This window comes from Cryptomeria japonica, chromosome 10, assembly GCF_030272615.1.
Source record: "Cryptomeria japonica chromosome 10, Sugi_1.0, whole genome shotgun sequence".
Classification (NCBI taxonomy): domain Eukaryota; kingdom Viridiplantae; phylum Streptophyta; class Pinopsida; order Cupressales; family Cupressaceae; genus Cryptomeria; species Cryptomeria japonica.
In genome coordinates, this window is record NC_081414.1 from 398835502 (window position 1) to 398862243 (window position 26742).

A 26742-nucleotide genomic window follows, 5' to 3' on the forward strand; every position below is an offset into this window, starting at 1 on the left:
ACTTTCTACCACTGCATGCTTCTTAGCCAACACATATGCAACACAATTAAATACCGAACACTAGGTTCTTATCACTGCATGCTTCTTGTGGGGTCTTGTCCTTCACACTTTTTGTTGGAAATCTCTTTAGCAAATACATTCATCATACTATGAGACATCTCCACAATTGTTCTAATTTTTCTTGTAGCCACAATATTTTGTTGAGTTGTTTAGTTAGCTGTAAGCTGTCTCCTTATTACATTTCTTCTGGAAAATTGTTGAAATTTGGAAGGTAAACTCTCCCCTTCTATCAGTGCATAACACTTTCAGATAGCATCCACTTTCCTTTTCAATGTAAGACTTGAACTATTTGAAATAAAAAAATACATTGGATTCAAAAAAAAAAGGTAGACCATGTTTTCTTGCTGAAATCGTCCATAAAAGTAAGAAAATACTGATCTTTACCAAGAGAGGATGTTTGCATGCCCGCAAAATGACTGTACACACTGGCTCCAATTTCTTTCTGATTGGAAAGCTTCTCTATGCTGCATGCCATGGATACATTATCACAAATTCAAATTTCATCTTTGTTTTGAATGGGTGATAGCTTATTAACCATCTACAACTTTAATCCACAAAAATGCAGACGACTATAGCTCGAGTGCCAAATTGATGAAGAATCTTTTAGGCATGTACATTCTTGTTACCATCCTTGTCAGAAAATACAAATTTGTTGTTATAAAAAACTACTTGGCAACCTTTTTCTGAAAGCTGCCCAGCACTTAGAAGATTGTGAATCAAGTGATCAACATACAGCACGTCATTGATCATCTTGACTTCACCCAGTGTAGTTACAACTGAAATCGTACCTTTACATTCTGCTTGGATTTATTTATTGTATATGATCTTTACACTAGATTTGACTGATTCATCCAACTAGGAAAACATTTTTTGATTCCCTATGATGTGGTTACTGCAATGACTATTGAAAATTCATACATCGTCTGAAAAATCTTGTGCAACATCACATGAGTTCGTTTTCCTGATCATTTTCTTCCATGAAATCTTTGTTCTATATTCAGCTTCATAGTGAGCGTACCACTCAGAGCATTTGCATTGAATGTGCAAGTTGTCAAATTGTTTATATTTGCCATCATGAGAAGCTTCTTTGCTTCTACCCAAACTATGGCCTCTCCCTGATCTATATTATCCTCAGTTTATTGAAATACCGTCAGAACAGGAATGCTACTCCTTTACTTGGTACGTAAACCTTGGTACTTGGCTTTTAGTCTTCTCTCTAAACCCTTCTTGGTGCTTTTGGTGTCGGTTAGGTTGCCTTATCTCCTTCAATTTTGGGTTGATTCATGCTTCCATGCCATTGGGTAATACCTTGGGTAGCTTCTAAACTCTTTCACCAGAGAATAGTGCTCTTACTCATGCTATTTATGCTTGGATTTTGGTAGAGATTGCTCTTGCAAAACGGTTACTGGCAGAAATGTGGCTGCAAGTTGAGGATTGAAATCGGAAGCAATAGATCAATTATAAAACGATAGCTTTCAACTTCTGCCATTGCATTGAGGTGGGTCATCTGGTGGTTGATTGTCTGAAGGGCACACCTGATGTTGCTAGACAGGCTTCATGGTGGAAAAACACACAGTTCTCTTACTTGAAGATTATTGTGAAGGATGATCCTAAGATCTCCTTTTCTACCGAGGCTTCAGCTCCATCTCTTCCTTCTGGAGCCTTGGGGGCTCCTCCTGATGTTAGGGAGGTTCCTTTAGTGAGCTCTTCCCCTCCACTCTTCTCAGATGTGGTGTGGTCTTCTCTTGCAGGGTCGCTTCCTTCTACTCACTGTTGTGGAAATGCCTCATGTTGTGGTTACTGTTGCAGTATCTTTTGAAACCTCATTTGTGGCAGATTTTGGTTTTGATTTTCCCAGCATATCTTTTGATGTTGATTCCTGCAGAGCAATGGGGTTTCGGGGCAAATATTCTTGACTCACTGTTGGGCAAACATTCAGAAGTATGGAAAATGTTGAAATTTGTCTTGTTCTATTTGGTTGAATGTGGTTTACTCTGTTTTTATTCCATTTGATGCTTGCTCCACTTCTTTGGGATCTGTTCATGCAGGTTTTAGTCTTGTATTTTTGTTCCTCTATTGTTTTTAGCATAAGGGCTGGGGTGCCATAATAGATCCCTGGAATTTTTCCCCAAACAATAAACTAATATACTATATAATATGATAAAATATTAAAATCTATTTAGATACCAAAGATTAATAACATGACTGAAGATGAGTGGGGTGATTTTTAATATGACCAAGATTGTTGGAATTTAATATAGAAAGTTAAGTACTTAGCTAGCTATTTTTTGGGGCTTGTATGGTTATTATTTTCATTCAATGTAGAATTGCAACATGGCTTGTGATCTATATTTTTTGTGGCTTTCCCAGTGTTTGAATTCCTGGTATATTGAATGTGAAATGAGATATGGTACTATTTCAGGTTTCTATCCAGGGGAGGGAACTGGGGGAAAGGCTATCGGCAAGGCGGGACAAAGGTCACGTTCTTTTTGGTGGCACAAAAATATTGCAGCACACATCAGATAAGGTAGTCTATCTTATGTGGATGATTGTTTTTGCAAGCTGCTATTTTCTAATCAAATTTATTTTATATTCTGAAATTGTATCAACATCAGCTGTTTCTCTTCTGCGACATGTTTGCATTTTTCTTTGTGCTTTTATTTGCTTATCCTAGATACTTCTATACAGGTCAACTTTAATGCTTTTTTCACAACTTAAATGCATTTATGTAAATATTTTATGGGTTTTTTGTCAACTCTTTGAATCTGTTGTCTTTATAGTCTCCACATCTCAAAACTCCGGATGGAGGGTGCTTGGCCATAATTCTCCGCACTGGATTTGAGACAAGCCAGGGAAAGCTTATGCGCACTATCCTCTTCTCTACTGAAAGGGTCTGTAAAGCATAGCTTCTGCATTTAGTTTCCAATGTCCAATTCTTTGCATTTTCATGAAAATTGTATTATTTATATTTGTACTTTTTAGCCGAGGAAATTATCTTTTTCATCCAAGAGAGATGGAATGACATAATTTCATTATCAGGTTACTGCAAACAGTTGGGAAAGTGGTCTATTCATTCTATTCCTGGTAGTCTTTGCCCTCATTGCTGCGGGTTATGTTCTGAAGAAGGTAATTATGCTTTTTACCTACCTCTTTTGATGAGAAAATTTGTGCTTTACTAGCAATCAGCTAGTTGGATTGCAGAAGTTTCTATTCTCCATCCTGCATTTTCATGAGTGTATATTTCATTGAGAGAGGTGAATGTGATCAAGACTTACAATTCATTGATCCCATAATTCTATAACAAAGCAGAGTGGGCTTTCCACATTTTTATATGGTTAATTCTTCATCCGTGTTTTACCAAGTTGTATTATATCTCTTCAACTTCCCATGGATAGGTATTTTCTTCTGAGATGCATCAAAGATGGCTTGTAGAGGTCCTTTGGAACGTGATGTTATGTATGACTGGGCAAGGATTTCCTTTTAGTTATTGAGTTTTCTTTTAATTGATATAGGGCCTAGAGGATCCTACACGGAGCAAGTACAAATTATTTCTAAGTTGCTCTTTGATCATTACTTCCGTGATCCCCCCAGAGTTGCCGATGGAACTGTCAATTGCAGTGAACACCTCTCTGATTGCATTGGCAAGACGTGGCATATTTTGCACGGAACCATTCCGTATTCCTTTTGCTGGCAAGGTTAGTGGTTGCAGCGACCATTATACCTATCTTAACATTAGTCAATACTTGTATAAATATTCATTACCTTCTATTTGTATTTGTTGATTGTTGATACAGGTTGATATATGTTGCTTTGACAAGACTGGTACTCTTACAACAGATGACATGGTATTGTGCTTTTGTAGATTCTGTTTTTTATGGTGATATTGATATGCTGCTTCCATCTGTTTTGGCATGTCATTATATTATGAGTTTCTGTTCAGGAATTTCGAGGATTTGTTGGTCTGGATGGCAGTCAGGATTTAGAAACAGACACAAGTAAGGTGCCTGGGCGCACTCTGGAAGTTTTAGCTGCTTCTCATGCTCTTGTGTTTGTTGATAACAAATTGGTATGCTCAACATCATTTTGAAATGGATCATGTGTAAACTTGCTGAGAAAGCTGTCTTTATTAATTTTGTCTTTGGCAAAGTTAAACTAAGGTCTGTGATGGTATTGTAGGTTGGTGATCCTCTAGAAAAGGCAGCACTCAAAGGAATTGATTGGATATATACGTCTGATGAGAAAGCCATGCCCAGGAAGTAAGTAAAAAATGTGTTGATTCTGTACTTATTTTTGATTGTTATAGAGACAATTCTTTTCTCTTCTAAGTGTCTACTGTCTTGTTCATTTACTTTTGTGACTTATCAAATTCAACCCTTTTCTTTTTTCCTTTGTCAATGAGGGATAGAGGATCCCTCAACCATGTGCCACAAACAGAGGCCCATTTCCTGTGAGTGCTAAATTGCTAATTTATTCTTGTTTATATGCTTATACACATTATCTGGGAGCAGTCCTAGTGGTTCCCAGGGTAAGACGTGAGTTTGGCATATCCTATTATTGTTGATCAGTTTGTCCTATAATAACTTTCTAACTGTTAAGAAAACCTATAGATTGAAAAAACTGACTTCCTTTCAGTTTAAGAGGTAATTCTCTGTATTTTCTTTTGTAGGGAATATGAACATAACAAATAACTAATACCAGGAAGTCCAGTGTTTATTCTTTGAAATGAAATATACTTAGAAGAAGATCAACTTGACCCATAGAGGTTATGTTGGTTCTTTCACATTGGCTGTAATATTATTTAGTAGAGACAAAATTTCCAGTGGCTTATTTATTGCTATTTCTTGCTCCATTTGTGGTTGAAGGTTTCCCAACAAAAATAACTCGCATTTATCTGAGATAAGCCATGACTAGTTTACTCTCATTGGTGGAATAGGCTACTGATCTGAATCATGGTCATCTTGTGCGCTAGGCTGTCATTTGGTGGACCAAGCTGATTCAAAATATACATGATTTCTTCATCTGCCACATCTTCTATATGGTCTATGTTGTCCTATTTTAAAAGTAATGTTGTTATGTTGATCAGTGAGTTGAAATGTACATTCTAGTGGAAGTTAGTGAGAAGGCTCTTTTATATCTCTTAAAAATCTCCTAATATTTCTTCTTTCACAGCATCTTAACAGCTTTAACAAGCCTCAACTTAGATATGCAATTAGATTTTGATATTGACAAGATTTGCGGTTCACATATCATTGCAGTAAGTGAAAAAAAATTGAATGAATGATTCAATAATCGGATAATCTATTCAACAATATACAAACGTATATAAAGAGATTACAAGGACGACGTTCTAAATTAAGAACAAGTCGTTTAAAGTGAACTACTAAAAAGCTAAACGCTAAATAAAGCTTAAAAACTAATTAACTAAAAAGAAAAAGCTAAAAGCTAAATAAAGCTTAAAAGCTATTTAACTAAAAAGCTAAATGACCATTAAACAAGGAACTAAATATAGGTGACTAAAATATAATTAAACATTCTAATACCCTCCCTTAATGGTCATTCTATCTACTTATTACCCTACAAATTACATTGCAGGTGTTTTGATCACAAATGAAAAGAACACTGCTGCGGTGGAGACCCTCCCTGGATTTGAAGAGTTTTAATGACCAAGAATACGAAAATCCATCCAACCTGATGTTACGTAACCAAACTGAAACCTGAAACCATGATTTTGAGGAAAAATCGGCAAACCCTCCAAAACTGAAGATACAAATCATCATTTATGTGGAAAAAAATGGTTAAAACCCTTGAAACGATTTTTGTGGAAAAAATCAAACAAAACCTTGAAACTTCGCATGGCAAGACCCAAAACACCACGTGGTAAGACACCAAACATCACGCGGTAAAACATCAGACATCATGCAGGAAAACACCAGACAACATCACGTGGTAAACGTGGTAAAACCCTGATTTTTGAGAAAAAAAATCAAGCAAAACCCTCCCATGATATTTTATGGCGAAAAATCAGAAAACCCATGCAAGCTTTGCAGATGACAGATAATAATTTTTAAGGAAAAAATTCTAAACCCTGCGAACAATTTTTGAGGGAAAAAATGTGAAAACCCTGGGGGACCTGTAGGACGAGGTCTGGCCTAAAATCAATCTGATCAAAGCAACAATATTCAGATATCGTGAACATGCACTGTTTCCAGGTGTTGTGGCAGCTGTTGAACTTCTGTCTGTGTTCCAACATGATGCTAGTCAAAGATGCCATCACAGAAATAGAATAGAAGCAACTGCTGAAAAACTGAAACCTTTGGAGGAGAATTCTGGCACAAATTCCAAGGTGCAAATTTTGAGGTTTGGAAGAAACGTAGAAATTAAAATTTTTTGCAAACTTAAAACCTGAATGTTTTTTTGAAAATAATCAGAAAAAAATAATAATTTGGAGAAAATAAAAAAATACCTTCGATTATTTTGTAAAAAAACCAAAAAAATATTGACGATTGCAAAAAAAAATTGGGGCATAAACCCTAGGTCGGATGTACAACATAAGTGGCACCTAGAAGACACCAAAATTGTCAACGTCCACAGAATTAGCAGAAATCGCTGACTATTTTTAAATTCTAAGGCAAATTCGTTGGCACAAAATTTGAGGCACGAAAAATGAGGCACCCAGAAAAATATGAGACCAACACAAAAAAGATCTCGAAAAACCCACCAAGAATCTGAAATCAGAATGCAGATCCAACAACTCAAAAATCAAGGCACTGAAAACGATGCACCTAGAAAAATCTGACGACGACCTAGTTGAGGTCTCGAAAAACCCATCTGCAACCAGAATAAAATTTCGACTTGAACTTTAGGGTCAAAACCCTAGTCGAAAATTGCAGAAACCCTAGATAAAAAACCTTAAGGGTGCAGGCCCAAATATCTCCAAAACCCTAAAGAAAACATGAACTGCTGCCTAGCACAAAAAAATTCACCCACAAACCAGAAACCCTTGAAACCCTCAAAAAGCCTTCAAAAAAACAAAATCGTAATCTAGAAAATATTCTAGAAAGAAGGCCACGAATTTTTATTAAAAAATTCACCAAACTTTAAAGAATCCCATCGACCCGCTCTAATGCCATGAAAAATAAATTGAATGAATGATTCAATAATCGGATAATCTATTCAACAATATACAAATGTATGTAAAGAGATTACAAGGATGACGTTCTAAATTAAGAACAAGTCGTTTAAAGTGAACTAAAAAGCTAAACGCTAAATAAAGCTTAAAAGCTAATTAACTAAAAAGAAAAAGCTAAATGCTAAATAAAGCTTAAAAGCTAATTAACTAAAAAGCTAAATGACCATTAAACAAGGAACTAAATATAGGTGACTAAAATATAATTAAATATTCTAATAGTAAGTTGTTCTGACTTCTGCCTATCAATTGTCGAAGAACAAAGGGAATTTATATAAACAACAAAACCACCATAAACTTGAATGTCATTTAAATTTTAAAACATGCATGATAAATATTCTTTGTTTAAACTTCAAGTTCAATATCAAAATGATAATATCAAGTTTCAACATTTGGAACTTTAAAGTCTTAATCATCAAATAGATTTTCTAAAGCATCAACATCATCATTGTCATTGACATTAGATGATGCAGGAACATTAGATGAACCACAAGTAGTGCCAGTGCCACCTGCACTAATAGTGTGCTTGCTTTCCAAGGCCTATGGAAGCATCCAAGTTAGTATGCTTTGACTCTATATTCCACATCTTCGTCTCCCGTTGCTTGTAGTAATGTTGTTTGTGTGAAAGGAGATGCAAGTTTGAATGCACATATACCAAGCAGTGTTACCCGGAAACGCGTTTCCACCCTAAAGGCACAAGTTGCGAAAACAGAAACTGTTTCATGGAGAGGGGGACGTCTGTAAACGTTTCCAAGCTGTCCTCGATCTAGTAAAATTTTCGGAAATTGTCCAGGAAACTCGAAAATGGTCAACTTTTTCGACAGATTGTTGACTGTCCTCGGGACTGTTGGGGACACCCAAGCCGTCCTCCGATTGCCCTGGGGACAAATGGCCGTGTTCGGCGGTAGACGCATTTAAAAAACAATATTTTTTTTATAAAATTTGTTTTTAATTGCAGCAATTTTTTCATATTTTTTATTAAATTTTATATTTAAATGAAAGCGATAGAATAAATATCACTGCAATATTTTTTAAAACACAAGGAAAGTGATTAATTTTTTTTTAAATTTTTAATATTGATATCATATTTCATATGATATCGAAGCAAAGTTTTAAAAGAAAAAAGGAACCTTGCTTAATTTAAAATTATCGAAGAACTTTCATGGCAGCGCTGCAGAAATAGTTTTCTGTTCGAGCAAGGGAAGAGAAGACTGTGAAGTGTGAATGGGCTTTTTTGTTCGAGCAAGGCTTCGAAGACTGTGGAGTGTGAATTTTATTGCTCAGGCACAGACTCAAGACTGAAATGTGAAGTTTATCGCCTAGGGTTTGAAAAAAAGAAGAAAATTTAAGAGGCAATAGCAAGGTTATTTGGATTTGCCATTTGGAGGGTTTAAATTTCAGATTATATATATCAAAGAAGCATTAATCGTTTGGGGAATTAATCGACAAAACAAAAGTATAAGATTTACAAAAAAACGTAAAAAATTGCAAAAAAACAATCAAAAACTACTTTTTAAAATATTTAAGAGCATTTCCATAGCATAGAGATATTGTAGGCAAATAAAATAGACACTTCAACACATGAATTGTAGAAAATAGATTTTCGTTGTTTATATTCATATCATTGATTGCATTGCACAAAACATACCACAACATAAATAATATATAGATGGTGATAGATGTCAAAATGTCGATTACAATATAGTTCAGATTAGAAACATGTAGCAACAGGTGGAAAATATAAAACCTGAATAATGCTTTTGTGGTATTTGGTGAAAAATTAAGTAGGTGCCCTTGAGTTGTAACCAGCCGAATGCCAACAGCCTCCATCACAAGGTTCAAATTAGAATTCGTGTTCAACAACAATAAGATTCGGATAAAATTCGGCAAGGCAAAAAATTCGGAAAAAAAATTCATGATTAAATTCACCTATATAAATAATTTTTTTTTAATTATAAGTAATAAAAAAAATTATATAAAATTTGAATACATTATGACAGATTAAAAAACATTTTAATATAAATATATTTAAAAAACTAATATAAATAATAAATATATTAAATTTTATATGTTAAATAATAAATGTATTTTTAAATAAAATTCTAATTTAAATATTTTAAACTACTAAATTTAAAACATAAAAAATCCATAAAAATATAACAATTGAATACAAAATTAATAAGTATATTTAAAAATTTAATTGAAGTATTATTCGGTCTGAAGAAGAATGCCACAGTAACTTATTGGGATGAGAAGATGAAGGGGAAATGGAAGGGACTATCTATCCCACCCTATATTGGGGATGGTCCTGAAGTAAATCTAAGGAAAAGAGCTGAATGTAAGTGGCAACTTCCAGGTGAGGGATGGCTGAAGCTAAACTTTGATGGGGCCTCCAGAGGCAACCCAGGGGTGGCAGGGATAGGATGCTCTATCCATAACTGGGAAGGGAAGGAAATTGCCCTCAGGGCTTACCCAATAGGTAATAAGACTAATAATTGGGCGGAAGTGGTTGCCCTGCTGGAAGGCCTTAATATTTGCAGAAAGATGGGAGTGAAGAAATTGGAAATTGAAGGGGACTCAACAATTATTATCAACGCTCTAAGAAAAGGTAGTATGCCCAATTGGAGACTCAACTCACTATTCACATGGGCCACTGATTTATGCAAACGTTTCGAGAGATTTACGATCAATCACATCTGTAGGGAAGGCAACAAAAGGGCTGATGAGTTAGCTAACTTGGGAGCTGATGGCATTCATCTTCCCTGAAGCTCTATCTTAGGTCCTCATCCAGTGTTTTATATATAATGCTTTTACAATTAGCCGCCTTCACACTTTTGTTGATGATATATATATATATATATATTGTAGAACTATATATAATTTATCTATAGAATATCTTTATATACATCTCATATATATATAATTTATTTAAATAATTTATATATATTTTTCTTTAGTATTTATATATAGATTTTATGACTCATTTGCTTACATCCATTCTATAGCAGATCAAAGCAAGGGCTATAAGGCTAAGTTAGTCAAACTCACTTATTTTCATAAGAATCTCTGACCTTTCACCAGAAGCTGGATTCCCCATATTTTAACGACTAAGGATTGGCTATCTGTCCTTTGTTACCTTCTAGACAGGTAGTAGCTCTCTCGTCAGCTCTGACTCTAGGATGGGTTCATATGGTCTTAGATCCTTAGCAAATTTTCCAACGACAAACGACGAGCAGGCTTCTTGACATAGATATCATATAATACTCACTAATACCGGAGCATACGAGCAATATTAATACCTTTAAGATATGTCTGATTTGTGTGTATTTATAGGGAGAAAATTATACATCTATAATTATAAACGATCAGTATCTAACATATATACTAATATATTAATCCAAGAGGATATCTTTTCTTTGAACCCCGTGATCTATCATTGAGGTTAAGATATCATCCGTCTACCCTTCCATATATTATTTGTTAATAAGCCTAGGACGATCATTCCATATTATGGTTTTATAGCTTTTTCTCATTAAAAGTTAGATAACATAACATTTAAACAAGGAAACAGTAGAGCAGATGAGCTTGCTAACTTAGGAGCAGATGGCGTGAAGCTCAAAATCCTAGGCCAAACCAATGCTCTGCTTGATAAGGTAGTGCCTCCATCCGTCTAGAGAAATCCACATGTCATCCCCAACAGGAGGATAATCTGGGCATCCCCCCATCCCCTCCCTCTTGCTCTCTCAGATGCAAGCAATAGCCTATCCTAGTCCCTTTTAGGCACTTTAACCGTTCTAGGTTCGTTCTATTACTCTCCTTCTGCTTCCTTGGCCTCCCTTCAGTAAGTCCATCTTTAACCCTCATCTTTGCTCCTCTTCTCCCTAAACCGTTTTACCTTCCATTCATATTAAGAATTTGGATCCCAAGGGTTCTGGATTTAGAATCAGACACTCCTCCTATCACAGCTTGAGAGATTCATCTGCAAGGAAACGCACCAATATATATATATATATATATATATATTCACACACACACACACACACACATATATATATATATAATTACATATATATGTATGTATATGCTGATATACATGGAGTCAGACTTATATACAGTCACACTCATACATATATATACAGATATATGTATTTATATATACATATATATATATATATATATATATATATATCCATCCACACACACACACATATAAACACATAATCTCACAATATATATATATATATATATATATATATACAATTAACATCTACAATTTGATTAGCAGTTTCATTTATATATATAGGTATACATTCAAGATATAATCCAAAACTTATATATACCCTGCTAGATATATGAATATGGGTATATACATAGAGTATAGATTTATATGTATATGTATAAACCATAAATTTTATACATAGATATATACATATATCTATACATATTGATATATATTCTTTTCATTCAAGCATCAGATGATATATATACACACACACATAAACACATGTATATATGTACAGGTATATATAGGTATAGATATCACATATATATATATATATATAGTCTCGACATCCACCCACTTTCCCACCCTCAAGGCTTAGGCTATTTCAATGGAGATTGCCAGGAAATCATTGTCTTAGTGATCCTAACTATAATAAGTGTGAGATCTTCCTCCCTCGTGATTATCTCGGAAATGACATTTGCCGACACTCATTAATCCACCTCATTAACCCACTTCGAATTGTGAAACCCGGTCGTACCTTCTTCTGAGAATTTCACCTCGCCGACTGAGTTGTAACAATCATCTCTGCACGTCGATCATGCATATATTAACCAGACACTAAGCATGTGCGATATTGAATGATGGAATCTCGAGGACGGTCTTGCATTCATTTCTTTGCGATATGCCTCTTAAGCAAGTACCATCTCCAATGTTTCAATCATTCCGGCTCATTCTCAATTAAATTCATTTCATTCTCACACCCGACTTTCGAGACAAACCTCAAGCTTTATAAAGATCGGTTTTTCTCTGTCTCTTCATTCTTTGCTTAGCAAAATTCAAAATATCATGGATACTATACTCAAGCTCTTGAGCTCTAAAAGACAAATGACCATTCCTGGGGAAATAAAGGCAGCTCGACTGCCAGGCCTCTTGAAATATCCTCACAATTTGGTCGTCAACGAGGTTACTCAAATTTTAGGGGAAGATTTCATCACCAATGAGGATAGGACCAGAACAAATTTTGATATTTCCTCTATGTTCCTAGCCGTAGTACTCCATTTCGAGCCTAATAGGGATTTCATCAGGGAATTATGTTTAAAGGTTTTTAAGATTAACATTCTCATAGAGCTTGACCGAGTAATGGTGAATGTTACTTTTGATCTCTTGGCCCCCAAGCCAAGGCATTATGATAACTTCATGCGTAACAACCGCCAGGTTCCTCGGTTTCCAATACTGATTCATGATAATCCTGCAAAGTTTGCCAACAAAAAGCCCATCATCCAGAGGAATGCCAACTTCCTCATGTGGTGGTTCAATGTGAAAATTCCTCCTTACAACCACTGGTTGGCTATATACCTTCGGGACGAAGGTCTCAACATGGACATGATAGCAAAGATGGAGAATTTGAAATCTTTTGGATCGCTAAAGGGTTCTCCATCGGACCAGGCAGGGGCTCGAGGGAAAGGGCTTGGCTTTTGAGTAAGTAGGGGATGCGACATTTTGGTTAATCTAAGCAAAGCTAGTTCGTATTAAAGACTTTTATGCTTTACCGTTTTTAGATAGGAGATGACTTGTCTTTTGAAGATATGTTTATAGTATCAGACGCTCAAGATATATATTATTATACACAGACGCTTAAGATTACTTCAATGATATGCAATACATCTTTATAGCAGTTTTCCCATATTTATACATTTGATTCTAGGCTGTAGATAATTTGCAATTTTATGCTATAGGGTGTATTAATGAAGTATCTATCTCAGCATAAGTATACACACATAGCTGCAAGCGTGTTCATATAATGCAAGGCAAATATATAAACACACTTGCATTCCATGTGGTTATAGGTATGATGTTGTAGATACTCCTGTTAATATTTCTGATTACATTATCACCTTCATGTATTGGGGATCATGTGGAGGGGGTACATTGGACACCATCAACTCTCTTGATTTTTTGGCCACTGTTGTCATGGCCTTGGTTCGTTCCATATTCTTATTGTAGTAGAAGGCAATTTTGATAGAAAGCCTTATTTTGAGAATGTAGGCGGCTAACTTCCTCTCTTAGTTTTACATGGTTAAAAGGTATCCTAACTTTGAGTTTGCAGGATAGTATTGCTCTGTGTTTGCAGCATGCAGGATCCAGTTCGCTCACCCCCGCTCGGTCAGCACTCGAGCAACTCCTTGGTCTCCCCGCTCGCCCTCACCATACGAAGGCTTCACCTATTACTCATATCCATTATGTAGAAGTCATGGTTAAAATGTTTACAGCATAATGTATTTCTCAATTATTATTGTAACCCCTTAAGAAGTCAGATTTTTGGCTAACAAGGACTTGTAAATTATTCCAGGATTTTTTCCTTGGGCAAGACCAGAGGTTTTCTTCATTCGGTTCTTTCCTACCGGTGCCCACACCGAACCGAATTTGTACATTTATGTAATTATTTTGCAATTAATAAAGTTTACGGCCTCTGCCCATTATCGATCAAAAAAATAAAAATAAAAATAAATAATAAATACATGAAATTAAAGTTCATATATCAAATACTATATATATATATATTTGTTTGGTCGATAATGGGCCGAGGCCGTAAACTTTATTAATTCTGAAGAAAATAATTACAATATTGTACATATTCGGTTCGGTGTGGGCACCGGTAGGAAAGAACCGAATGAAGAAAACCTCCGGTCTTGCCCAAGGAAAAATCTTAGAATAATTTACATGTCCCAGGTAGCTAGAAATCTGACTTCTTAAGGGATTACAATAATAATTTGAAAAATACATCTTGTTGTCGACAATTTAAACATGACTTCTACATCAAAGATCAGAATTATAGGTGAATCCTTCAGGTGGTAAGGAGCAAGCGGGGAGACCAAGGATTTATTCAAGTGCTGACCAAGCGGGGGATGAACGAGCTGGATTTTGAATTCTGCAAACACAGAGCAATGCTTTCCTGCAAACTCAAAGTTAGGATACCATTTAACCATGCAATATCATGAAAGGAAGGAAGCCGCCTGTATCGGCTCCATCTATGACTGAGACCGGTGCCCTTAAAGTTCCCAGAATAAGGTTGTCCTGCAAAATTGCATTCTACAAAATAAAAAATATAAAACGAACTAGGGCCATTACAACCGTGGTCAAACAATCGGAGGAGTTAAAGGTACCCAATGTACCCCATCCATATGATCATAGATGCAAGAAGGTGAAATATTAACAGAAGTATCTACAACATCATACCTATAGCCACATGAAATGCAAATGTTTTAATATGTTTGCCTTGCATTATATGAGCACACCTGCATCTGTGTATATACTTATGTTGAGATAGATACTTCATTAATAAAACCTATAGCATAAAATTGCATCCTTTCTACATCCTAAAATCGTTGATATAAATATGTGAAAGCCACTAAAAAAGGTATTGCATATCATAGGAGTTAGCTTAAGCGTCTGCATATGATAGTAGTTATCTTGAGCGTCTGATTACTATAAACATATAGCCTCAAAAAGCAATTCATCTGCTATCTAAAAACAGTGAAGTATAAAAGTCTTTCATACAGATTAGCTTAGCTTAGATTAAATAGATTGTCGCAACAACATCTTCCTCAAAAGGCAGGCCTTTCCCTCGAGCCCCTGCCTAGTCCAATGGAGAGCCCTTTGGCGAATCAGAGGATTTTAGATTCTCCATCTCGGCTGTCATGTCCATGTTGAGACCTTTGTCCCGAAGGTATATTGCCAACCAGTGGCTGTAGGGAGGAAATTTCACATTGAACCACCACATGAGGAAATTGACATTCCTCTGGATGATGGGCCTTTTGTTGGCAAAATTCGCAGGATTATCATGAATTAGTATTGGGAATTGAGGAGCCTTGGCTTGGGGGCCAAGAGATCAGATTAGAAGTAACATTCACCATTACTCGGTCAAGTTCTATGAGAATGTTTTTCTTAAGAACCTTTAAACATAATTCCTTGATGAAATCCCTATTAGGCTCGAAATGGAGTACTACGGCTAGGAACATTATACACGCATGTTTAATCATTTTCCCAAACGTTGAATAAAATCAATGATAGTGCATGCATAAAATCAATGTAAGGACATTAAAATTAAAACAAAAAAAACACATATATACACCCACCGTCAATTTGTTAAACACATTTTAATAACATAGAGGAAATATCAGAATTTACTCTGGTCCTATCCTCATTGGTGATGAAATCTTCCCCTAAAATTTGAGTAACCCTGTTGACGACCAGATCGAATGGTCATTTGTCTTTTAGAGCTCGAGAGCTTGAGTATGGTATCCATGGTATTTTGAATTTTGCTTAGCAGAGAATGAAGAGACAGAGAAAAACCGGTCTTTATAAAGCTAGAAGTCTGTCTCGAAAGTCGGGTGTAAGAATGAAATGAATTTAATTGAGAATGAGCCGGAATGATTAAAACATTGGAGATAGTACTTGCTTGAGAGGCATATCGCATAGAAATGAATGCAAGACTGTCCTCCAGATTCCATCATTCAATATCGCACATGCTTAGTGTCTGGTTAATATATGCATGATCAGCATGTGTGGAGATGATTGTTACAACTCAGTCGGCGAGGTGAATTTCTCAGAAGAAAGTACGACCGGGTTTCACAATTCAAAGTGGGTTAATGAGGTGGATTAATGAGGGCCGACAGATGTCATTTCCGAGATAATCATGGGGGAGGGAGATCTAACACTTATAATAGTTAGGATCGCCGAGACAATGATTTCCTAGCAATCTCCATTGAAATAGTCTGAGCCTCGAGGGTGGGAAGGTGGGTGGATGCCGAGACTATATATAAATGTGATGTCTATACCTTTATATACCTGTACTTATATACATGCGTTTATGTGTGCATATATATATATATCATCTAATACTATATATCAAAATATGTATATATCTATGTATAATATTCATGGTTTATACATATACATATAACTCTATACTTAATGTATATACCCATATTCATATATCTAGCAGGGTATATATAAGTTTTGGATTATATCTTGAATGTCTACCTATATATATAACAGAAACTACTAATCAAATTATAGATGTTAATTGTATATATATATATTGTGAGAGTATGCATATATATAGATATAGGTATATATGTGTGTGTGTGTGTGTGTGTGTGTGTGAGTATATATATATATATATATACATATATATGTATGAATGGATATGTATATATAAATACGTATACCTGTATATATATGTATGAGTATGACTGTATATAAATCTGACTCCTATGAATATCAGCATATATATGCATATATATGTAATTATATGTATATACATGTGTGACTTTATATATATATATAAATCCATATATATATATATATATTTGTGTGATTCCTTAAGATGGGCTTGCTAAGGGGAGGCCAAGTTCAACTGCCAGTTTGCACCAATCGGTTAGACAACTAACAATTATCCCACATGCACCTAGGAATTGCACCGGTTCGTATTCAAATACACCGGCATGAACTTCTAATGTGACCACAAGCTCATCTTATGGACTTTGGTTCGAAGTGAGTACTTGCAGTCGGTCGCACCTTATTGGTCATCGAAAGACCCTCAACGAGGTTACCCCGATCCCCGATGAACAAGTATGCGGTTCCTAAACACGTGGCTCCAGACAAGTCGACTCCATCGGGTATCAGCATAACTCCAAAACTGCATCTCCAATGGCCGATGGCAGACCCGATCATCGAAGACAAATCCATCGGATATCGGCGTAGCTTCTCACAGACTCCTCCGATAGCTGATGGCACTCCGATGACCCAAGGAGGATCCATCGGACTTCGACGTAGCTTCCATGCAGTCCTCCTGATAGTTGATGTCAACCCGATTGCCTAAGGCGACTTCATTGGGTATCGGCGTAACTCCAATCTTGAACCTCCGATAGCCGATGATAACCCCGATCGCCTTAGGTGAATCCATCAGGTATCGGCGTAATGCCGAACAAGTCCACCCGATAGCCAATGCTACCCCGATGATCGAAGGCGACTTCATCGGGTCATCGGGATGACTTCAAATTTGCTTCTCCGAGCTTTGTAACAGATGATTCTTAAGATGGGCTTGCTAAAGGGAGGCCAAGGAAGCAGGAGTAATAGAACGAACCTAGAGCGGTTAAAGTGCCTAAAAGGGACAAGGATAAGCTATTGCTAGCATCTGAGAGAGCAAGAGGGAGGATTATCCTCCTATTGGGGATGACATATGGATTTCGCTAGACTGATGGAGGCATCGCCTTATCAGGCAAAGCATTGGTTTTGCCTAGGATTTTGAACTCCACGCCATCTGCTCCTAAGTAAGCAAGCTCATTTGCTCTGCTGTTTCCTTGTTTAAATGTTATGTTATCTAACTTTTAATGAGATGACCTAAGATAGACCTTCAGGGAAGATAAATGCCATCAGCTCCCAAGTTAGCTAACTCATCACCCTTTTGTTGCCTTCCCTATAGATCTGATTGATCGTAAATCTCTCGAAACCTTTGCATAACTCAATGGCCCATGTCAATAGAGAGTTGAGTCTCCAATTGGGTATACTACCTTTTCTTAGAGCGTTGATAATAATTGCTGAGTCCCCTTCAATTTCCAAATTCTTCACTCCCATCTTTTTGCAAATATTAAGGCCTTCCAGCAGGGCAACCAGTTCAGCCCAATTATTAGTCTTATTACCTATTGGGTAAGCCCTGAGGGCAATTTCTTTTCCTTCCCAGTTATGGATAGAGCATCCTATCCCTGCCACCCTTGGGTTGCCTCTGGAGGCCCCATCAAAGTTTAGCTTCAACCATTCCTCACCTGGAGGTTGCCACTTACATTCAACTCTTTTCCTTAGATTTACTTCAGGGCCATCCTCAATATAGGGTGGGATAGATAGTCCCTCCCATATCCCCTTCATCTTCTCATCCCAATAAGTCACTGTAGCATTCTTCTTCAGACCGAAGTTGATCATACTGTTGATTTTTTCGATCATAGCAGCCTCAATTTTATTGATTACTCGATTCACCTCTAATTTTTCATTTTTGAAAAGACGCCTATTCCTTTCCTTCAACAATTCCCAAATTATGGTAGATGGAAGAGATATCCATAAGCCTTCAAATAGACAACCTCTTCTTAGGATGGGCCAGGCTTTGAGCATTCATATATTATAATTAAAGAACTTATTTAATATTTTAAAATATTTAATTTAAATATTTAAAAAAAATAAAATTAAAAAATGAATTGACATTGTTTTAAAAAACATATTTCAAAAGGTATTAATTTTTTTTTTAATAAAGTAGAAAGTTGTGGCCCCTCTTCTAGATTAACAACTTTGAAAAGTCCCACCACCTAACTTTTCGTATGTTTGTTTTAAGAATATTTTTAATCTTTTAATTTGACATACAAAAAACCTACGACCTCGATATCAACCCCAATAATATATTATTATTAAATCCTTTAAAAAGAAAATTTTGTCTCTCTTACATGCATTGTATGGAGCTACATTTTACGCAAATATAATGGTTTATTTTATTTCTTTATTGGCAAAAGAATCTTCACACTTATTCTAAGATGAATTTCCAATGATGTTTTTTTCATAAACTACGCAATCATTAATTGCAAAAAAATATTATTTAGAGAAATGAAAGAAACTCTTATCGGTGAAATTTTTCGATTGAGTTAAATTTGTCTTGTCTTGCTCCATTCGACAAACCCTATGACCCCGCCTATGCCCTCGACTTGCACATAAAAAATTGTTTGCCCTCAACTCATGTCTTCTCTGTATTCGCTCCGTTTAGGGTTACATGTTTTTTTTCGCGTTTTTTTGTTTTTGATCTTTTAGGAAATACCTTGTCCTAGGTTGACCGATTAAATCCGATTTTTTTTGGGAAAAAATCAGCAAGCTCCCCGACTCCTGATTAATCGGGTATAATCGCGATTTTTTCCAGATGTTTGCTTCTTTGATATATATAGCCGTCCCCTGCCATCCCTTGCTCGGAAAAAAAAAAATCCTGGAAACTCGTTTCCCCATCCCCCCATCCCCTCGTCCCGGAAACTCAGGTAACATAGATACCAAGTTCTTTGCTCTTTTTGAGTGCATTTTATTGAGTGGATGAAAGAATATGTGCTCCAATTCCTTTTTGATGGAGATGAACTAGTAACCTATGAAGACAAGGTAAACAATTAAAGTTATACATAATTAATAGAATTTTAAAAAGTAAAATACTATGAATAAAACTTTAAATACTAAAAAATAAATACTCATTAATTTTTAAACTTGCTTGTGATAAAATTTGATTGCGAGGGGCTGCAGGTGTTGAAACTATTGATCATGGAAGTACCACCAACTATGAGCATTTTTCCTAAACCTTGCACAAAATCTATGAACTCATTCATAATTGTATCTCGCAATTCATCTTCAGGGAAGAGTCTGAGGAATGCAGCCTTGTACCTTTGAAACATTTCAAAATCTCTATGGGGCAAGCCTTCCTAGCATAGAAAAAAACTGATTGTTGTAGTATTTTGGAGTCAATGCATAGCTAAGATGTAATGGAGTGGTCATCTTGTTCCATCTTTCTTCAAAATTTGCTTACACTTGTTTGAAGAAAGTCTCCTCAGGGTCTCGCCCTTTCTTACTTATAATGGATGCACTTCATCGTCTCAAGCATTGAGTTGATGCCATTGTATGCCTCTCCAATGCAAGGCTTGTCCATGTCAGAATAGTGAATCATGCTCGTAATGGGCTTAGTTAAACTCAACATGGTTCCACCATGAGTCATCTAATATCTTTTGCCTAATTTTTGTCGCTCTCCTAGTGCTGCTTTGCTTCCATATAGACCACTTTTGGCTAATCACGATATTAGAAAGTGCCTCACTAATGTTTACATGTCATCTCAAGATTGTTAGAGAGGCGAAACAGGTCTCTACAACCTATAATAGAAATTAAAGCCAAAATGATTAAAATTTAAAAACAAACTTTAAAAAAGAATTAGAATACAATCAAATTATGAAAATAAAAAAAATGTAAATTTTATACTACTACACTTACTTTCAGTAGCTCCAATTTTGAAAATGATCTAAAATTTCCTTGAGACATATGGTGGTTGGTGATGGATGAAAAACAAACAGAAAAACACTGAGAGGGGGGGTGAATCAGTGTTTTTCACACATTAGAGTACTTGAGCTTCAAACAAATTTGCTAAGGAGAAGTAGATACAAGGAGCAGTCTTGCAAGGGAAATTTTGAATTGGGACAATGAGATCCGAAAAGGTACACATTTGAAGCCATCAAATATTTGAAGAGTATTTAGGGCTGTCTGTTCAAATTAAATCTGCATTCGTTTTTGATGATTATTTAAGATATTTGGATTGGATAAATCCAAGGGAAAGGGAACTTTATGACAGCATAACTACAGCAAAAGTGGAACCTGAGATGGAGAAGAATGCAGAAGCACAAGAGGAGGTCAAAGTGAATGAGATGATAATGGTGAAGAAAGAAGGATCTTTTGTTGTTTATGATTATTTGGGATATTTGGATTGGATAAATCCAAGGGAAAGGGATTTTTATGACAGCTTAAGGCGAATGAGAACAGAAGAGAAAAATTCAGCAACAGCAAAAGTGGAACCTGAAATGGAGAAGATTGCAGAAGCACAAGAGGAGGTCAAGGTGAATGAGATGATAATGGTGAAGAAAGAAGGTTTATAATTTCAAGCTGTCAAACAAGAGGACACCTCCATAACAGAAATTAATTTTCAGGGGTCATCAATCCAAACTTCAGGTATGAACATGATTGCTGTATGTGAATATGATGATTTGCTGTGTATGAGATTGATGAGACCATTTGATATTATGCAACATTTTAGACGCGACGTTGAGATGACTGCTTTATTTGGGATTGAGAGTGAAAAAGAAGAATTGCAGCTTTATCTAGAAAGTCCCATAAATAGGCACTCTGATTACTTGAAGGTGGGCCAAGAAACACTTGCACTCGTTTGTTTCAAGATTGATGTGGAATCTTGGCTTTCAGTTTGGGTATGCAAATGCGGATTGCTTGAGGACAAGCAATCTTCTGGATGGGAGGACTGTGATGTCCCCAATTTTATGAGATTGGCTACCAATATTTTAATAAAATAAATAAGTAAACAATAAATAAAAATTAATAATAAATGAAATTATTAATTAATTTGTTGAAGGGGCCGACTATGGTGTTATTATTAAATAAATTTAATAAAGCTTGGGCCGACTAGTGCAAACCGTTTGTGAGTATGTTTCCTTTCTTCGCTGACTTAAGGAGCAATTAGTATATATACAATGATGGAGGTGATAGAGGCATGAAAGAATTTAGTTATTTTCTGCATTAAACGAATGCAACTTTCCTCCAGATTTTGTATAAATTTGGGAGGGTAGATCAGCTAATGATTGATCTGGTACAATCAATAGGGCAAATGAACATTATTGATATTGCTCAATCCTTTCAAAATGAATGTCAATTCAATGTATATAGGCGCTTGCGAAGAGGTTAGTTTTATTGGCTTTTAAAACAGGTTTTAAAAACAAGATAACTTGCCCAATGCACACCTCTTTTCCTCTTGCTGCCTCACACAATCCATTTTTTAAGTTCAAATCTGTTTTGTTTCCATTTTATCCTCAACGCCTAGCTTGGTATTTCCAAGTCTTAGCATGCAAAGCAGTTTTTTAAGTGATCGGAAGAATGCGCTACCCATAAAGCTCATATTTTTATGTCTTGCAAGGTAACCATTATCTCTTATCTTCCTATGTGGGAAGCTAAAGAAAATCTTCTTTTTAATTTTAAAAGGCCAATTTTACAAAATTTAAAGTTTAAACTACTCTCATAAAGAAATATAGTATGGGATTAATATGATAAGTTTCTAGTAATATTTTAATAGAAACTTTTTTAGTTTCTTTTTTTTTAAAATTCATTTTTCGTTCTTAAAATAAATTGATAGTTTTAGGAATTAAATAATTTCATACTAAAGTTTTTAAATATTATTTCCGATATAGAATAAAAAGCCTTCCAATAATAATATAAGTATATATTATTATCTATATTAAATAATTAAACCACACACACACACACACACACACACACACACACACACACACATATATATATAATAGATAGATACTAACTAGATGCAATAAATATGTATACGTTCATAATTATTAATCAAATGATCAAACGTTTAATACAAATGTGCATCTCAAGTAAATTCTCATACAACAAAGTCTATATCAAGTTATCGACAATACTTTTTAAATGCAACATTCACGTTCACAAACAATTATCAATTAGAAGCATGAAATTTCCACAGTCCATAATGTTCTAGCTTGACTACACAGTTTGAATCCAGAAAAATCAAGCTAAAACAGTTCAGTCAAACTTAAATGCAGCTATATGAGCTACGTGGTGTGTGCATAGGACCCCTCATACTACTTACAACCAAGAAGCTAGGTTGCCTCTACCTCAAATATGATCTTGCCTTCAACATTTATCGATATTCAAAATCGAAATAAAATTGCACAATCATTTTCACATCATCATAATATTGCATGATTAACTAATAATTAATTTAAAAACGTCATTAATCAAATCATGTCAAATCGGGATGTGGCACCTCGAAATTGCTTCTTTATCATCAAAAATCATTCTCAAATTCATATTTAATTACAGTTCACTAGGGTATCATTAAATTTTAATCACTATTTTCACAGAAATATCTTGTCACAGAAGATGTTCACAAAAGAAAACCTGCTCTTAATTTTTTTTTTTTTAAGAGACAATATTCAAATTAACCTCATTAAAGCTTCATTTTATAATTTTCACTATCTTATAATTTTTGCTATTCAATGACAGTGTTTGCTTTTTTAATCATCTGCGCAGAAGAGCCTTTCTTCCCTAAAGAGGAGTGCCTTTCTTTATTTCTTTGTTGTGCCTCTGCGTTTCTAGCTGTCACCGAAATTGGGTACGTGCTTCTGGGCATATTCAAGAATTTGCTGATAGGGGGGACAGCAAGGGGATGTCCCCTAATGTTCCACCCTCCCAGAAATGCCTCAGGGGATGGGAATGGGTGCTTCAGTGGTGGGGAAGTGTCCCAGTGTAACACAGGTCCCAACCTGTAGTTGATAGGAGCAAACACTCATTCGGCCAAGGGGGAACCTGAAGCCATGTGATCAATGATTGTTGAGATAGTGAGGGTGGCAAACTATACCATCTTCGACCTGAAGGAAATGCTCAAATTAAAAAGCAAGCTCTGGGCTGAAAGGTACAGGAGGGAATCATAGCAAAACAAGGGTTACCAGGTGTGCATGAACCTTTAGGGCCGGGTGTGCATGCATGCATGCATGACCATTTCTAACTAATTCTAAAGCTTTAGCAGCCTCTTCCAATGGGCTTTCCACAAACTGATGTAGTGGTTTAGCATTATACTGCCACAACAACTTGTCATTGTTTTTTCATTTCTTCCTTGGACATTCACTTGACAAATGTCCAAGGCCAAAACAATTCCCACATCTAAAGTGAACAATCTAGTAATCAAGATTCTTCTTTCATGTGTCACAACCCACTTAATAAAGATCTTTATTGGTAGACACATGGATAAATTTGTTTCTACCAAAACATGCATAAAAAGTTGTATGAGAAAGCCTCAAAGATTCAAAAGAAATAGAAATAGACTAATGCATTCCAAAGACAACTACAACTAGAAATGTAATGGAAGATGGGTAGCCTTACCCAAACTAGAAACCTTGAAATTTTTTGTCAATAGATTAAAGTATGGGGACCATTGTTTGATAAATAGAGTTTCATTCCCCCAGCTCCACACTCCCTAGCAAGAATAGAATCTCTATTTGCTTCATATTCACACATAATCATGAAAAATCCATCAGCTCAAGGAAGAATCTCCAGTCTCTACTAGAAGGAGTTTCCATGTGTTTGACACTCGTGTGTAGCTTCAGTAGATTAGTCTATCTACTGTTAAACCTATAAATAAAACCTGTCTTTTGTAATACTCTCTTTCCTCAGCCACAACAGTTCCCAATTCCACGACAGCATTTTCATTGTTAATCATCTGCTCAGGAGTGCTTTTCTTCATTCTTTTTTTTTGCCTTTTCCTTCACAACCGCCGAATTAGGTAAATCCCTCTTATGGCCACCTGCAACAACTTCATTCTTCCCAATTTCTGCACACTTTCCCAGCTCTCATCCAACTTTTCCTTACGCTACCACTATAGAAGAATTGCCACTAGCTGCTGAGTACAAAAAGAGGCTTTAGAGGCAGCCCTGCCCACACCATGTCTTTTGCTGACAGTCAAAGGAGACTGCTTCCTCATTGATGCTTGAGAATCCACTGCCTTTGTTGTGATGGATGCATTGATCTGTGATGCAACCGAGCATCATCACTAGCAGCAGCATGTATTGGAGATTTAAGATTAGGTGATGATGCCTCAGTCATGGAATGAATATAAATTGTATGTTGTATGCAAGACTTATCTTTTGAATGGAGGTGTTCTGGCAATTTGGTGGGGGACGTTTCAAAATTTTTAGGTCCAATTTCATGATAGGTATGGAGTTGAGGGCAGTGTACCTCTAAGCATATGGATGGTTTGTGTGGTTAGTTAGATGTTTAAGATAAGATGACTTAATATATACACCTTGAAGATCACCATGTTTAATATAAGATGTCTTGATATGGACATCCCAAAGATCTCCTTGTTTGATAAGCTGATGAAATTTGCAGCCAGAGTATCATATTCCATTGATAAGTTTAGGTTTATGATCCTAATGCATAGTAATATAAATAAATCTCTTTGATTTGCAAGAGAAAAATTATTTGGTGGATCTGGTTTGGGCCACCATATTGGATAGCAGTCTTCTGCTGGGAAGCAAGTTAAGGAATTTGCCCAGAATATATTCTAGTCTTGAAGAAAAAAGTGTACCTGCTGTGATTTGTTCCATTTGAACTATTTGCCCTGTACCTTGAATTTGTAGGGTGTAAATATCTTGTTGTAAATGATGCTTGAGCATTGCTTGATTATGTGAATATATTAATGATCTTGTCTTATTTGTAGGGGCAATGGGCAACCTGTGCAGATATTGCAAAGGCATCATTTTGCATCTCACTTGAAACGAATGGCTGTTGTGGCACGAGTTCAGGATGAATTTTTTGCTTTTGTAAAGGTTAGTTGGGAATGAATCTGATAAATGTTTCATTCCTATAAATGTTTTCTGTTTTGTGCCTGAAACGATAGAATAACTTTGAACAAATTATTTTGTAAACCTATTTGGCATGACCAACATTAACAATGTCTTCAACTTTTGTTCAAGTGTTCTGTAGTATATTGCTGACATTGTTTATCAAGATTGTGACCTTGGACAAGGAAGTAACATATTTAAAAAATTGTTTATGCAGAAATATGTAAGACTATGTTTGTAACATTTAATTTCTTCATTTACTGTAATGTAAATTTTTAATTTCAAGAAATATTGACATTTGTGTTATGTGCTCATAATTTAGTAGACAAAATTAGATATAAAATTCGACCTCTGTAACTGCTCATAATTTGCATCCCACGTGTTTACAATATTGTAATTGTGTATTCTTGTATTACGTTTTCCTCACAATTGAAATTTAGGTTGTATTACGTTTTCCTCACAATTGAAATTTAGGATTACTTGGGCGATCTCTTTCATAGCTTTATACTGTTTAGTCATCTCAAGTATCTGTTTAGGGAATGCAGAATATCTCTTTCTCAAATCTATTAAAAAAGGTTCGGAAATATGGAAAGGCAGAAGATAATTGAAATGCTGAAAATATTAAAAAGGCAGGGGGATTTACACATGCAAATCCAACCATAAACTTCAGAGGCCAGATAGGACAGTCTGTTGTGAGAACTAAACATAATATAAAATGGTATTAATCTTCCTCATCTAATAGATAGGGCATGGGTTTAGGCACAAAATTGCCATAATATACCATTATATTAAATGCGTTCAAGAGTAGACAAGGAATTGGCAAAAATGTGGCTGCACAAGCAAGAGAAGCCAATCACTGTAATCAAGAGCATCCCCGAGTCACTACAGGACCTGCAAGGACAGTGCAGTGCCAGGTACCTGGGCACAAGACAAGATAGATGTGTTGCATGTTCAAGATAACAAAAGAGAACAGAAAGGACATGGAGGCCAAGTCAGGAATTTCTGCCAGGAGTGACACGGATAGTAAGAACGTGCTGGTAAACAGATTTGTCACT

The 26742-nt window shown here is 35.7% G+C and overlaps 1 protein-coding gene across 2 annotated transcripts in view; it reads left to right on the top strand.

The window, feature by feature from the left end:
- The window catches only part of LOC131038534 (probable manganese-transporting ATPase PDR2), a 64466-nt gene that overhangs the window by 12579 nt on the left and 25145 nt on the right, over nucleotides 1-26742 (top strand). For both annotated transcript variants that reach the window (XM_057970988.2, XM_057970989.2), the window contains 8 exons: nucleotides 2483-2587; nucleotides 2841-2951; nucleotides 3100-3186; nucleotides 3573-3755; nucleotides 3855-3905; nucleotides 4001-4126; nucleotides 4237-4316; nucleotides 25564-25672. In XM_057970988.2, coding sequence (XP_057826971.1) covers nucleotides 2483-2587; nucleotides 2841-2951; nucleotides 3100-3186; nucleotides 3573-3755; nucleotides 3855-3905; nucleotides 4001-4126; nucleotides 4237-4316; nucleotides 25564-25672 — 852 coding nt within the window. The remainder of the gene's footprint in view (nucleotides 1-2482; nucleotides 2588-2840; nucleotides 2952-3099; nucleotides 3187-3572; nucleotides 3756-3854; nucleotides 3906-4000; nucleotides 4127-4236; nucleotides 4317-25563; nucleotides 25673-26742) is intronic.